The following is a 14189-nucleotide window of genomic DNA, read 5'->3' as shown; positions in this document are numbered from 1 at the left end:
CAAGAACTCTAAGTAATTTAAATACAATCCTAGATTTGAATTCTAACTCCATATTTCACCTTATTTAACTAAATATTATGGTAAACCCATTTATTAAAGGGACCGTGAGTCTCACACATATGAGAGAGTGTTAAAATCTTTAACTTCAATTGCGTGGAACTTGCACCGTATAGCCGGCCTTCACACAAGCAGGAATTGTCGGAAATCTGGAGTCAAGAAATTACCTTTTTTATTGGAAACCAACTCTTCACAAAGCATAGCTTCATGCAGAACCCCTCAGTGAAGAGAACATTGACCTCACAAATACTTACAAGCAGGGAGACCATATACAACCAGCTATATGTGTACAACAAAATTGCAACCCAAAGGCCCTCAGATCCCAAGTAACAAAAGGAGACATTATTCTGAGTATAAAAGATACCTAAAACTGAAATCATAGGGCATAACTTGGACAAACTGTGAATGAGGTGGTTCCTTTTTGCCCCTCTCAAGGCAATTAATTGCTTCTTTTGCAAGTTCACATGGTAATTGAAGGCAGATCCAATCAAGGAATGAGTCCAAGTCCTTTGCAAAGTCAAGTAAATACCAATCTAACAGCTTTGGGATTGCAAATTTCGTTGTTGAAATTCCAACTGCAGCCTGTAAGTACTCTCTTTTAGCCACTTCCAGTTCGTTCTCCACCTGAGATGCTGTGTACACTCTCACCTTTCATATGGGAGGAAGTTAGAGTGAATAAATCAGCCATGGGATCACTGCAACAGGGTATCCCTAAGACACTAGTAACTGTGTGAACTCAGACATGATCAATCATAAAACTCATTATCACTATATGACGCCGGACAGAATAGTGATTATTTTGCAGGCTAGTTTCAACAGATAATTCACAGGGAATGAGACAAGAGAATTGCCCAAACCACAGAGAAAACGACTACTATTTCCTCAGGGCACATTAATCTATGAAGAAAAGAAGAATGCTATTCACCACCCTTTTAATTCTCATCTTTCAAGTATGGCAGTGCCACTAAATATAAGCATATATATTTGGGAATCTTTTTTAAGTAGCATGTTTCCTTGAACTCAGGACCACTGAAGAGCTTCACTTAAATGGCCTGTTATGGATGTGGGACTAGAGGTTGGTAATTTAAGCAAAGCTAACTACTCTCTGTGAACTTACAGCAGGGGAGGACCAGCTTCCACAGGATAGTGCAAATGTCACCAATGGCTCAGAAAACTCCAATCCAACTATGCTTCTCCATGTCTTCCCAGCGTTTTTTGTACCCTCTAAAGATGTCTGGTGCACCTAAAAAGTAAGAAACTTGATGAAATGATTTTTATCTTCAAGCTAGAGAAATCTAGAGACAGACATGAGGTAGGCACTACTACTTACATATTTCGAGTGGAAAGGCAATCTCAGGATAGAATGCTCTATTGTTACTGCATTTAGTAAGTGTCCCCCAACATTTATTGTTGCCTGAGTAGAAAGTAATGGAAGTGCATAAATAATTGTCTTTACACATGAGCATGAGTTGGTTTGCAGAAGCCTTCAAACATTATTGTTCACCTCAGTGAAAATATATAATATGTCCTTATCCTAGTAAGAGGAGTTCCTGTATAGTATGTACCTTCTGCATTAAAGCAGCAACCCCCTCAGGACTCTCCGGTATGCCATGTTCTAAGAATGCCTGAAGCAATATTAAATAGTGAATGATTCTTCTTTGCTCTTTGATAATGGTATATAAAATGCAAGTACAGAAAACAAATTATCTCTAATTTAAGCCAAAAAGAAAACAAAATCAGGTATCTAAACTCCATTTGGACCTTGATATACATACATTCATCATGCAGGAATTGTACATGTTTATCCAGAACGCTAGCTTCTCCTGATGGGTGAGGCTCTCTAAGTTGACGGAGGCAAGTTTCCCAAGGAGGAGCCTGAGAATACAGAAAACGAATTTGCTTTAACTTCTTGTATATTTTATAGATATCATGAATAAAGCGAGAAACTGTTGTAGACTCTTATCTTCTAAGAACTTACTTTAGTCTAGGAAGCAGAAAACAAAAAACAGAGAACTTACTTTAATCTACGAAGTAGAAACAAAGAACTTGCTGATCGATTTGGATTGATTGAGCTAGCTTCAATGTGACATAATTTATGATATGGACCAATATCTCTCTTTCCATATTCTGAACAGATACCATAAGGGTCCCTATAATTTTTTTCTTCACTGCTTTCTCGAGTTCCTAAGGTCAATAAGTATGGAAAATTTTCTGCACTATTATGATTCTTCTTCGAACCCATTCTCAAGAGAATGCTCAATAAACACTTCAGAATATCTTCAGAAATTCTGTTTGGGCCATCATCTCTTGACGGCTTTTCATCCGGGGTTCTTGATTCTAGACTTGCTTGATCTTTCAATCTGCATTCCACCTGGAAATTTGAACACTAATATTGATTTCACTGAATAGGAACGAGTATACATACCCCACTCCATCTCATCAAAAGGGAAAAGAAAAAAGAAAGTGAAAATTAGTGATATCAGTAGGTACCTGTAAATTTTGAGGATCCAAATGCTTCTCTGCTGATCTCTGGCTTATTAGAGGTCTTTTAACTGGAGTTTTTATTGTTTGGGATTTATGGATTGGGGACCCCTTTTGGTTCTTTGTCGAGTTTTGACACCATTTGTACTCTTTTCCCCTACCATCTTCTGGAAACGAAAGAAGAGGACAAACTTTCAAAGCCTTTTTCCAGACAAGATGCATGTCCTCAAACGTCATAGGGATATGCCTTTAGATCGAATTGAGCTGAAAGCTTACCAGAAAGAGAGGGTCTATGCCTCCTTGTGCACACCGAGGAATCACCCCCATTTAGAGCTGAAAATTTGTGTCGCTCTGGTTTGTAATTATGAATCGGGTATTGGGCATATGAATCAATTGAATTCTCTCCACTCCTTTTAGAGGATGATATGTAGACAGCTTCCTGATACAGATCCTGTCTAAAATGCAGAACTTCTTGTTCAAGCCGAACCACTTCCTCTTCCAAAACAGCCACCTCGGCAAGAAGCTCCAATGTCTACAAAAATCAAAAGCCGACATTAAAAGAATAGAGTTTCCTCTTGGGAAATATGAAAATGCTTAAAAAAAAAAGAACCATTGAACATCATGTAGAATTTGGGTTGCTTTTCTTTGTCCTCTGCCTTCAAATATATCAATTCAATTCATTCATCTTTTGCAATGCTTTCTCGAACTACAACGTGGCCATTACAAGCTTGGATTCTAAGTTTTAGTGACCAAATTTACTTGAATTGAACTAAGGAACCCAAAGAGGTTCTGAATTACTAACATAAGTAGGGAGATAAGGGGGAAGACGAGGTAGAGCTCCCAAAGGCCTGCTGAAAGCCCTTTCCAAAGCTCTGTGAATGTTCTCTTCATGTCTAAGCTTTTTCTTGAGCTTATCAACCTGAAAATCAAAACTTCAAACTGAATTATTCTCAATCCACAATACATGATAAAATTAAAATCCACAGAAAAAAAGGGGTCTGCAAGAATTTTATTCATACATCTTGCTGCAATGCAGTTTTTCTCTCCTTTCTGGAGGCCCCTTGACTCCTCGTTGCTTTTGAAGCATCATTTATCTTGCTCCCCTGCATATCCTGCTTCTCCTTTAAAAAAAAAAGAAGTTGAAAAAATCAGCTGACACAAGAGAATCATGCAATGGACAGAAGAATTGCAATATATAATTAGTTATTTTGAAGGGAAGGGAGGTATACAGAGATCCTAAATAACCAAGTTTCAGGGCTTCAAGATCCCAGTTACAAAATTTTGAAAAAGCGGAACAGGAATCACTTCAAACAACAAACTTCTTGGATTCCCATCAAAGATTTTACTTTTGCGAGATTTCTGGGAGCTTTGAGTTTTTCAGGAGCGTCTTCATTGAAACTGAAGCCACATTTTCAGGTGAAAACTGTTGCCCCATATATGAATGATTACACTTCATGGCTTAAAACTTTCTACAGTAGAAACCGTTTGTCAACATACATCTAATACAGTATAGAATTAAATACCAAAGGTACCAGAATACACAGTTCAGACTACGAATAATTAAGGATGTTTGTCTGATTACATTTTCATGCTTCATGGGAGCTGCTTTCATGGACTGAAGCCTCGTCCTGACTTCAGTACTCATCCTTGACTTCTGTCAAATCTACAAGACCAAAACTCAGTTATAATCACATAAACAATAGCAATGGTGGCAAAGAAAAACAAAGATATGAAAGCACGCCATTCGAAGAAATACCCGTTTTGAATAGCTTTAAATGGACATCAAAACTTTTTCAAAAAGGGTTCATTCCCACACAAAAGAATAGCAAATGGCACCGATCACTCTGATCCCATGGATTCCTCGTTTACAGCGAAGAAAACCAGAGAGTACCCCGGACAACAAATGGCCAAGATTTCGAGCTACACGACCTTGGAAGATGCCAAACACGGAATTGCACGTGTGTACAACTACAGACCACAAAAAGACTAACTAGGTGATCTGTGTCTGCATCTTCCACCGCTTCGTTATTTCAAGGAAACGAGAGAGAGAGTGCTTGTCAGGTGGATCGGTGAAAGGTGAATATGGTTGGTTTGCGAAGAATGCAGTAGCGAGAGTGTCGTACGCAACCCAATGCTCTAACGCACTGTGCTCCACCTTAGCTGTGTCACGATCATGACTCAACGTGCGCCTTCTCTATTTTCAATCTTTAACGCTTCCCATGCCCTTTTTAATCTTTAATTCTTGTTACCCTTTTGGCCAATGTATTCCCCAACAGAAAAAATTTAAAAAAAAAAAAAAAAAAAAAGGAGGAATAACCCCTCATCAATTGATATTCTTGACATATTTTATAAATACATCTTTTAAAAATAAATTTATAAATTGACGTATTTTAAAGTGATAAGTTCATTTCCTTGAGTACTCATCATCATTCTCTACTCATGGTTGAGGAATGTTGCCTCTTTTGTTGAGCGTACATACCAGTTGAATTCCAGTTTGCAATCACATTCATCACAATTTGATGAACTTTACATATAATTATTTAGAAAGGAATGAAAAATAATAATCATGTTTTGGGACAACAATGCGAATAATGATCTTTACGTTGAATTCATCCACCTATAATTCGCTTAGTCCTTTATTTGACAGCAGCAAGCTGTAGGATCTCACTTTTTAATGATATCATTTTCAAACAGTACCAAGAAATGAGAATGGGTCCTTGTGGGGAACTCAGGTATCTATCTTATCCAGAGAGCAATGGAACTCAAAAAAACCAGGTACCGTTTACGACTCGGGTTTATCTGGGTTCCAGTCTCGATTTGATTCGAATTAATCCGATCCGGGTTTTGAGCTGAGTTTGAAACTGAGATTTCAATTCAGAATCTGATCCGAGCTAATTCAATCCGAATTTTGACCCGATTTTAAAATCCGGATTTGATGCGGATATACCTGGGATATGAACAAATAAATAAACTTAATATTGCAGTCGGGACTTTAAGAGATGTATGGATAATGGCTTATAAATACGAAACAAGGACAAAGATTTCGGTCATGATTTGTGTACTGACATGGTAATCAATGTGATCTGTGTTACTCTGCTATTCGTTTTTGTTTGGCCTCATGATTTTGCCCGTAAAAGTTATCGTGTTACCGTTACGATATTTTAATTTTTTTTAATGATTAAAAAAATATTTAAAAAATATTCAAAAGGAAAAGAAAAAAATTACAATTACACTAGCTAGCTGTAGTAACTTAAAAAAAAAAAAAATCATGCATGAGACTGAATAGCAACTTTTTATATCGTTATTTTTATGAGCAAATTAAATAATATTAGTTATAAAGAAATTACATGAAGATCAGAGGCGTGAGGCCTCAAGAAACATATATATATATATAGCAAACAAATTAGTACATATAAAAAATATAGAAAACTGCTATGTCTTGAATGCATGAGTACTATCGTCTTAAAACCAAAATAAAATCTTATTTCTAAATGGATTTATAGAAAACAAAAGAAAATATTATATTATTATCAGCCTTGCGTAAAACCAAAATAATTTTTTTTTTAAATTGCACGTATTTTATAAAAATTAAAAAAAAAATCCTATTAAAAATGATAGTCTTTTTTTATTTTACGATGGAATTTATTTTTGTTTTTCAATTAATGACTTGTACGAAATTTGTATATTTGAAATATATACAAATCATTTTTCAAAATGACTAACATTTTTGCACTTTTATAAAAACAACTGTTTTTTTTCTCAACCCAATAATATTCTACATTTATGCGCGCATGATGTATGTATGATCTTATGTGCGCATATAATGTTACATACAATCGTAGAATGTATAAATATCGCGCAGTCACTTTGAAAAAAAGATGGATCTACTATTAGAAAATTAATTTTCTTCTTACGTAGATCTCGTCTTTATTCACTTTTTAAAGTAATTGTACAGTACTTGTACACTCACGACTGCAACTATCATTTCTCATTTTATATGTATTTATGTTATCTGATAAGAAAAGAAAAGGACAAGGCACGAAATATTAATACAAGGAATTATTGGTACTGTTTGATGAAATGGCAAGCAATCGTGAAAATGAGAGGTTTATAACTTTATCCCATATATATATATATATATACACACACTTACGTATTGAGGGAATGGACACGCCACCCACGACCCAAGCGACGTGCATGATAGATTGACATTGACTCTCAAGAAGATTATGAAAAGCCATCTACCTAGCTAATTATGCTTGATTTCAGAAAATATATATATATATATATATATATATATATATATATATATATATATATGGTTAATTATTGATATCAAGTTGATAATTCAGCATGACATGATTGATCATCTGATCATCCCCACAGAGGCCTTGATCGATAATGCCAAATTATATGGGGATCAGGCCGGGTTATCTTCTTAATTCCGACTTTGATTGATCAGGCTGGACGTCGAGATATTTGTTTGAGATCTAGATTTTTTTATAATTAATTATTTTACTTAAAAATAAATAAAATGAAAAATTGTCAAAATGTTGATTGATTGGAGATCATGATTCGCACCAACAAAAGTATATGTTATAATCAAACTGATCATGTGTCTAATATTTCTCTACCATTCTAGGTAATTCTAGATAGATCGAGCTAGCCATCTTAATTAATTTGTCCATTATTCCATATTATATATACGTACAAGTGATCTGCATATATATTCTAATTTTGTATGTAGACGTTATATATAATGTTTGAGATCAAATTAAAACATTAATAAGAAATTAGAAAAGGTCGGTATAAGCTAGATAAATAATAAATGACTTTAATTAATTCGAACGTTATATATATATATATATATCATCAAAATTACAGCAAATTAAACAGTACTACGACAAGTACATTTAATATATAAGGGATCTAGGATTTATACGGTCGATGATGCATGGGTAGCTTGGGGGACGTCAAAATTAATGCATGCATGCAATTACTACGTACGTACGTACGTACCTCTTATTTCAGAAAATGCATGCCCTAATTAATTGTAGTTTAAGTGACAGAATTAATATTAGAGCTAACTAGCTAGCTAGCAGTAGTACTAGTACTACCTTAGCTAGCTAGCTGTAAGAGATCAGTGAACTATTATTACGTCTCTAATTTATAATATTTATTATTAGGTTAATTTATAAATTTATTTTTATATTATTTATTTATGATTAAAATATTTCTTTTTTTAAATTAAATATAGCTCCAAAGTTCTACATGTGATTCATGAAAAACGAATTACATTTCAACTGAATCAAATGTCTAAGCTCTCACTGTTACGGGTGGTGAAATCGTCCTTAGATAATGCTAAAGTGGTTTGATATATATTAAGTCATAAATTCAAACTCCTTTGTGAAGTTGGGATCTAATTAAGCTATATATGCCTCATTTAGGACACGTTTAAAGGGTGAGATGAGAATTTTATGTTTTATTTTAGTGTTTAAAATATTATATTTTTGTATTATTATTATATTAAAATTTAAAAAAATTGAATTGAGATTTGAAAAAGTTGAATTATTTATTATATTTTATATGAAAATTTAAAAAATACGTAATGATGAGATGAGATGATAATAGAATTTGAAAAATGCTGGATGCAAACGCGGGATGCAAGCGGGACGCAAACGCCGCTGACGTGGAAAAAGGAAACGATGCCTATAGTGAGAACTGCTAGCCTGCTAGGTACAGTCTGTTCTCCAATACCCAGAAATATAGTATACGCAAGAACTCAACTCTTTTTTATTTGGTTTTGCCGCTACCCAGCTCGACTGTTTCTCTCTATGCCGTTCGAAATCCGACGCCGTGGTCAGCTACTCCACCACCGGCGTTGTCCTCAGTTCCTCCACCAGCGACACCCGTAACGTAGACCCAGCCTAGCCCAGCCCACGCGAGGTTCTTTTCCTCCAATCTGTTTGAGTTCGTCTTTTCTCCTCTTTTTAGAAAATGAGTTCTACTCATGCTTGCTATGATGAAATCGGCTGCATTCATCGATTTTTTTTTTTCTGTGAACTTACATGAAAAGTGATACTTGGGGTCTAATTCCTTCCATTTAGCATCTAAATCTTCATACTTGTTTTTTTTTTTTTTTTTTTTTTTGAAAGTATGACCAATTGTTCCCTGGATTATTAACACGCCAAAGTTCATATTTAGAGTAATAACAGATTAAAATAAAATGTTTATAAAGAATTCAAGATCAAGTTTGGTGAGTCTATGAGGGAAAGATTTCGAAACCTTCCAAACTGATGCAAAATGAAGTCACAAACCTCATACCTCCGACGGTGGTGGAAGGGTCTCTCTGTGTTGTCGTGGTCAGGTCGAAGGGGACGGAAATAGAATGGCCAACAGCTCAGAAATCATCGCCCAACTCAGAAATCATCGGTCAAAAGTGGCGTCATGGTCTGCTACGGTTTCTTCGCACCATTTCAATAGCAGTTCTCGATATCGGTTTGATTTCCTTCCTTCTACGCAAAAAGCCAACTCCTGCATTTCTTCTACTTTGTTGTGTTTTTTTTTTAATTGACGTGACAATTAAAAATTATTATTCTAAGCGTCGACTGTGCGCCGTTTGCGAGTATCGACTGCCCCTAGCAGAATTGATAGAATTTTGTGTTTCATTCCACCCCTCAAATCTGTCCTTGAACTCGATTGAAATGAGCATCTCATGCGATTCTCCTATCAAATTTTCTCGATCGACCACGTTCACATATATTGAAAAACTACCTCCAATTATCCCTTTCTAATTACCAAAAAACGAAAAAACAAAAGATAAGCTCTCAATATTAATGGGAGACCTTTTACTAAAATATTTCAGTGCAAAATGCCAAGAAAGTACGTACTCGTGTGGGTTAATTAATTAATTGCTTCGAAATAGCCCCCATGCACTTGAGAAGTTGGTTCAACTTCTAGCTAGCTAGTGGGCTACAACTAGACAAGAACAGATCATAAAGCTTAATTGTACTGAGATTTAAGAAAAAAAAAGAAAGTAAGGCCGGGGTGTCAGTAACTAATCAAATGATGATCATGATCAACTGCCCATTAATATTAGTGCAAGATCGCATTCCATTGAGAGACTTGTATATTTACTTAAAATAAATGTTTTAATCACAAAACAAATTTATAAAAATAAATTTACAGATAATACTTTCTTGATATGATATATTAAATTATAAAATTATTTTAAAAAATTTTATTTTTATGAAATTTTTTCAACGTGTAGTATCGATGATATTTGTTAAGTTAAAAATAGTAACGAAATAATTTGATATGTCTATCCTACGGGCATGCATATGGTTTTATCTTTGCCGACCAAAAGAAATATTAATACCTACAAAGAAATTAAGAAAAAAGATGATGAAAGTGAGAGAGAGAGAGAGAGTCTCCTTTTGGTGGGGTTACATCAGGTCTGAAAAAAAATGTTTCATCTATATAAAAAGATAAGTGAGTCGTCATATTATAAAATTATTTTTATTATAAAATAGATCTATCGAATCACATTAAAATATATCAATTTATAAATTTATTTTTATAAAATTTTTATGTAAATTTACTTTTACTCAAAGTAGATTTTCTAAAATTTAAGAAGCTTGTACTCTACAGAAAAAGCAATCGAATCATAAGTATACATACATATCTAATGGGAATAATAAGGATGATTAATGTTATTGGCATGAAAGGCAGTACTAGAACTTCGAATGGTCTCGAATGGTGGGTCTGATACAGGGTTCCATAAAACGACTTTATACCCCAACGTACAGGTCCTTTCATGCACACAGCTGGCATCCTTCTCATCCATGTCTCCTGTAAAAAGTGTCCAATTTATGCTATTACGTACCCTTTGAAAGCTTTTAAGATCCTAATAAATACTACTTTTCACTGGTCTGGGGGGACTTTGTGATAACGAAATGAACTTTGATTTCATGCCACTAAAATCATTTTCACCTCTATCTTTTCCCAAAGGCTAAAAGGCAAAGCTTATGAACGGTTGTCGTTTCTCTCTTCTCCTTTCTTTTTCTTTCCTTTTCGACCTGCATACATTGGACGTGCCCATTGGACTATTACAGCAATAAAAATGAAATAATCACATAATCAATGTACGTCAAAAGATGGCAAAGGCTTTATTTATATTTATATATATATATATTATTGTTGTGTCCAACTGGTTATGGAAGTTTGTGCGATGGGTATGAATTAGCCATGCATGCATGGGTTTCTGGACCCTCACTTTTATGATCATCATGTGGGGGTCGGGCAAAAATAGAAAAGGGAAAAGTTGCCTCCCTTCGGGTAAGGGACCTTTGAAAAGGGCAAAAAAGTAGATACGTACATGCTGAAAAGACTGTTTTACCTGCTGCAGGGGTGATTGCCAAGGGGGAAAATGAATAGGAAAATCAAAAGCAAGTTTCTTGAGTATCCAAAACTTGTGAAGTTGTCGGTTGTCTACGATTCGTAGATCCAATATATTGGAGTCATTTCATGTTGAAATACAACGAATTATGATCTTTATCACCGAAGAATAATGTTAGAGAGTTTGGATTTTTATATCGTAAGAGATCTTAAATCTTGATTCATATTAAGGCGATTATGTTTATTAATTCTTAATTTTAATTATAAAAAAATTTTATAAAAATAAATTTATCAACGCAACTTGATATGATACGTAAGATTATAAAATATATCTATTATATCTTACGAAGCTCTGCCAATGTAGATTTATTTTTGTGGCTGTAACATTTTTTATTAATTATTTATCAAGAGCAGGGAATTCAATGCTAGCTAGAAAATGTTAGCTGGAATTCAATCCCTAAAGTTTGTTAAGTTTTGAAATTTAGGGATTAAATTAAGAATATTTCCTGGTGCAAGATTCAGTGATGGAAGTCAGGGAATGTTAATATATCCTACAACTCATGCAGACAGCAACCTGAAAGATCCAATCTTTGTGCATTAACAATAGCAACTATATTAAATAAAATAGAAAATTCTTTTTAATTTTCAACAGTACCACCACGTATTGGGCTATCAATTCTCACCTGTGGATTGGAGATCAGGCCCACAAATGGGGGAGCTTATTTAGCTGAAGCATAAAATCTGTTAAATTAATAACTGTTTATCGTAAAATTTGTAAGTAGATAAAAAGAGAGAAATTTTATTTTTTAAATTATATCTTAGCACTAATTGAACCCTAATTACATATAAAATAATATTATATATTTTATTTGCTTTGAGGATGATAAATAGTTTAGGTTTGCATGATTCCAACAAAGTTTTAAGAAGTATGCATGTCTTGTGTTAAATAACCATAGGTTTCGGTTCCTTGAAGCTTAGCTTGAGATCTTTGCAAGAAAATATGTTTGAAATTTTTGTATGTCTAGCCTTGCTTGAACCGAAATGTATAGTGATGGAGATAATCACAGAAGCTTGATTTTTCTTTGAGGATAATGTTTTTTTTTTTTTTAAAGAAACATAACTTCCATTAATAAAGGAATGAGATTACAGACATTTATCAAGCCAGAGGACTTGAGCAATAAAGTCCAGAATACTATCCCACCACATACTTCATATATGATAAAGTATGTGATTTATTGATTTTAGTATGATTTACAAAATTAGAGTTTCAGCATGTTTGGGTTAATAAGTGAAGTCGGTCTCATTAAGTATATAAGAGAATTTTATCTTGTTTGATTAATCAAGAGCTTAGTGCAAGAACTTGAAGTGTTTCGGGTCTTGTAATATTGTTTTGCATTTATATGAGCATTTATAGGCCTTATATGAAAATATAAGGTAGTAGGACAAAAAGTATAAATTTACTCTCAATATAACCCAAGAAACATTGATTTAGGGATGTTGGTACTAAATGAGTCAAATGAGACTTTAGGGCTGTGTTTGGTAAATCAATTACTTCGCTTACTATTTACAAACAGTTCGCTTCTATTCACAAAGTATTTACTATTTTTTTAATATTATTTTTTATTTTTTCACTACTTTTACAGATCATCTGAGATCACCTCAACATCTAAACATAATCTAAGTGATGCATGTTGAGTGGTTTTCAGTTTTGGGCCCTATATGGCTTTGGGAATGGATTTCTATGGTTAGGTTGGGTCTAGCTTGGAAGATACTAGCAAGGTAAGGCTCGGAGGCAAGAGAGGAAACACTTTAGCTCTGAGAATGGGTCCCAATGGGGGCTTCAAGGAGGGACTCATGCCTTGAAATGGTAGGAGTCCTTAGCTTCTTTGAGTGAAATGACTTGAAGTAGAAAAAAGGGGTTGGAAGTAGAAATAACGGCAGGGAGTTGAGATGGGACATTATCCCAATGAAACTCTTCTGGCCACTCAGGAGTATTTAATAATAGAGTGGTATCCTTTAGATCAACGACGGAGTATCAACGACCTCAGATGATAGTATAACTTTCTTGAGTTGGACTTGCCTCTTAGTTAGTGGAGTCTAGAAAACCTTAAGGTCAAAGACGGTCACGCGAAGTCTTAAGTATTTTTAGAGGTGGCAAATCGTGTTAACGGGTCGTATTTATATCGTATCAAGGCATGTACATTATACTTAACGGATCAACACGAACACAACCCGTTAATGATTTCATGTCAGAATATCAAACCCTAACACAATCCATTAAGATAACGGGTTGACACAACACGACCAGTTATGACTTGTTAGTAAATACAAAATAAATTGACATGATAAGACCCGTTTCAATCCGTTTATGTTAATGAGTTGAACAAACTCATTAGTGACCCGTTTGACCTGATTGATTTTATATAAATATTAAAATATAAAAAATATCTATAAAAAATAAAAATAAAAAACTAACTACAAGTCTAAAATTACAATCCAAATAATAAAAATACCAACATTAAAATCTCAACAGTACCAAATATGATAAGCACACAAATATGATCCACACACATTGTAATAATATTAAAATTACATCCCAAATATAATAAACAAAATACACATTGTAAACATTATTAATATTACAATCTCAAATATGATAAAAACACAGATCTAAACAAATCTAGAACTTGAAGAAGGAAGTGGAGCATCCTCCTTCCCCTTGTTGATCTCTAACTCCATTATATTTTCAGTTAACTCGTCCAATTTAATTTCTTCTTGTGTTTCTATTAAAAAAAAGGCATCAGTAAAGTTTTATATAGAATAATATATAAAAGTTGAGAAGTTGAGAAAAAGAAAACTGAGGGTCGGCGTGGGTTAGGTTTAGGATTTTTTTAATTTTAGGTCTAAGGGTATAAAGGTAAATTTAATTTTCTTAACAAGTATAATAAGTTGACCCATTAGTGACCCGCTAAGCAATCGTGTCTTAACGGGTCAACCCGTTTTGACCCGAATCCATTAAGGTTAAACATTGACCCGCTTTTATTGTGTCGTGTTCGTGTTGGATTAACGAGTCATGTCACATATTGTCATCCCTAGTATTTATTAAGATGAAGTCACATTGATAGATATTACCCGTAATTGTGACGAATGGAACCAAGACATATGCACAAATCTATAGGGGAGGTCATGGCGTATTGTTAATATGGACAATGGGCACTTTGGAAACAAAGATGTTGAGAAATCTATAGAAAATC

At 34.1% G+C, this 14189-nt stretch overlaps 1 protein-coding gene across 4 annotated transcripts; it reads right to left on the bottom strand.

The window, feature by feature from the left end:
- Nucleotides 1–212: 212 nt before the first annotated feature.
- LOC108992363 lies at nucleotides 213–4742 on the bottom strand. 4 transcript variants are annotated; one of them, XM_018966907.2, is made up of 12 exons: nucleotides 4295–4742; nucleotides 4121–4201; nucleotides 3558–3659; nucleotides 3341–3457; nucleotides 2815–3070; nucleotides 2548–2705; nucleotides 2076–2443; nucleotides 1833–1932; nucleotides 1623–1682; nucleotides 1388–1471; nucleotides 1175–1300; nucleotides 213–705 (listed from the first exon to the last, which is right to left on the bottom strand). In XM_018966907.2, exons 2-12 carry the CDS (start codon nucleotides 4181–4183, stop codon nucleotides 400–402), a joined length of 1740 nt encoding a protein of 579 aa, XP_018822452.1. In that variant the 5' UTR covers nucleotides 4184–4201; nucleotides 4295–4742; the 3' UTR covers nucleotides 213–399. The 4 variants fall into 4 exon arrangements, with proteins under 4 accessions (XP_018822452.1, XP_018822458.1, XP_018822459.1 ...); XM_018966913.2 differs by having other exon boundaries at nucleotides 1175–1291; XM_018966914.2 differs by having other exon boundaries at nucleotides 2076–2428.
- Between the last annotated feature and the right edge of the window lie 9447 nt (nucleotides 4743–14189).

Source organism: Juglans regia, chromosome 15, assembly GCF_001411555.2.
Source record: "Juglans regia cultivar Chandler chromosome 15, Walnut 2.0, whole genome shotgun sequence".
In the NCBI taxonomy this organism is placed as follows: Eukaryota; Viridiplantae; Streptophyta; class Magnoliopsida; order Fagales; family Juglandaceae; genus Juglans; species Juglans regia.
The sequence above is the reverse complement of the archived record's forward strand: the minus strand, read 5'-3'. Positions and strand labels throughout refer to the sequence as shown.

Bases quoted from the DNA above. Each gene is read 5' to 3' on its own strand.
- LOC108992363 (XM_018966907.2), bottom strand. From the start codon at position 4,183: ATGAGTACTGAAGTCAGGACGAGGCTTCAGTCCATGAAAGCAGCTCCC. The intron at 3,458-3,557 runs GTATGAATAAAA...TTTGATTTTCAG, and splicing joins AAACTGCATTGCAGCAAGAT to GTTGATAAGCTCAAGAAAAA. The intron at 1,933-2,075 runs GTAAGTTCTCTG...CTGTATTCTCAG, and splicing joins TTTCTACTTCGTAGATTAAA to GCTCCTCCTTGGGAAACTTG.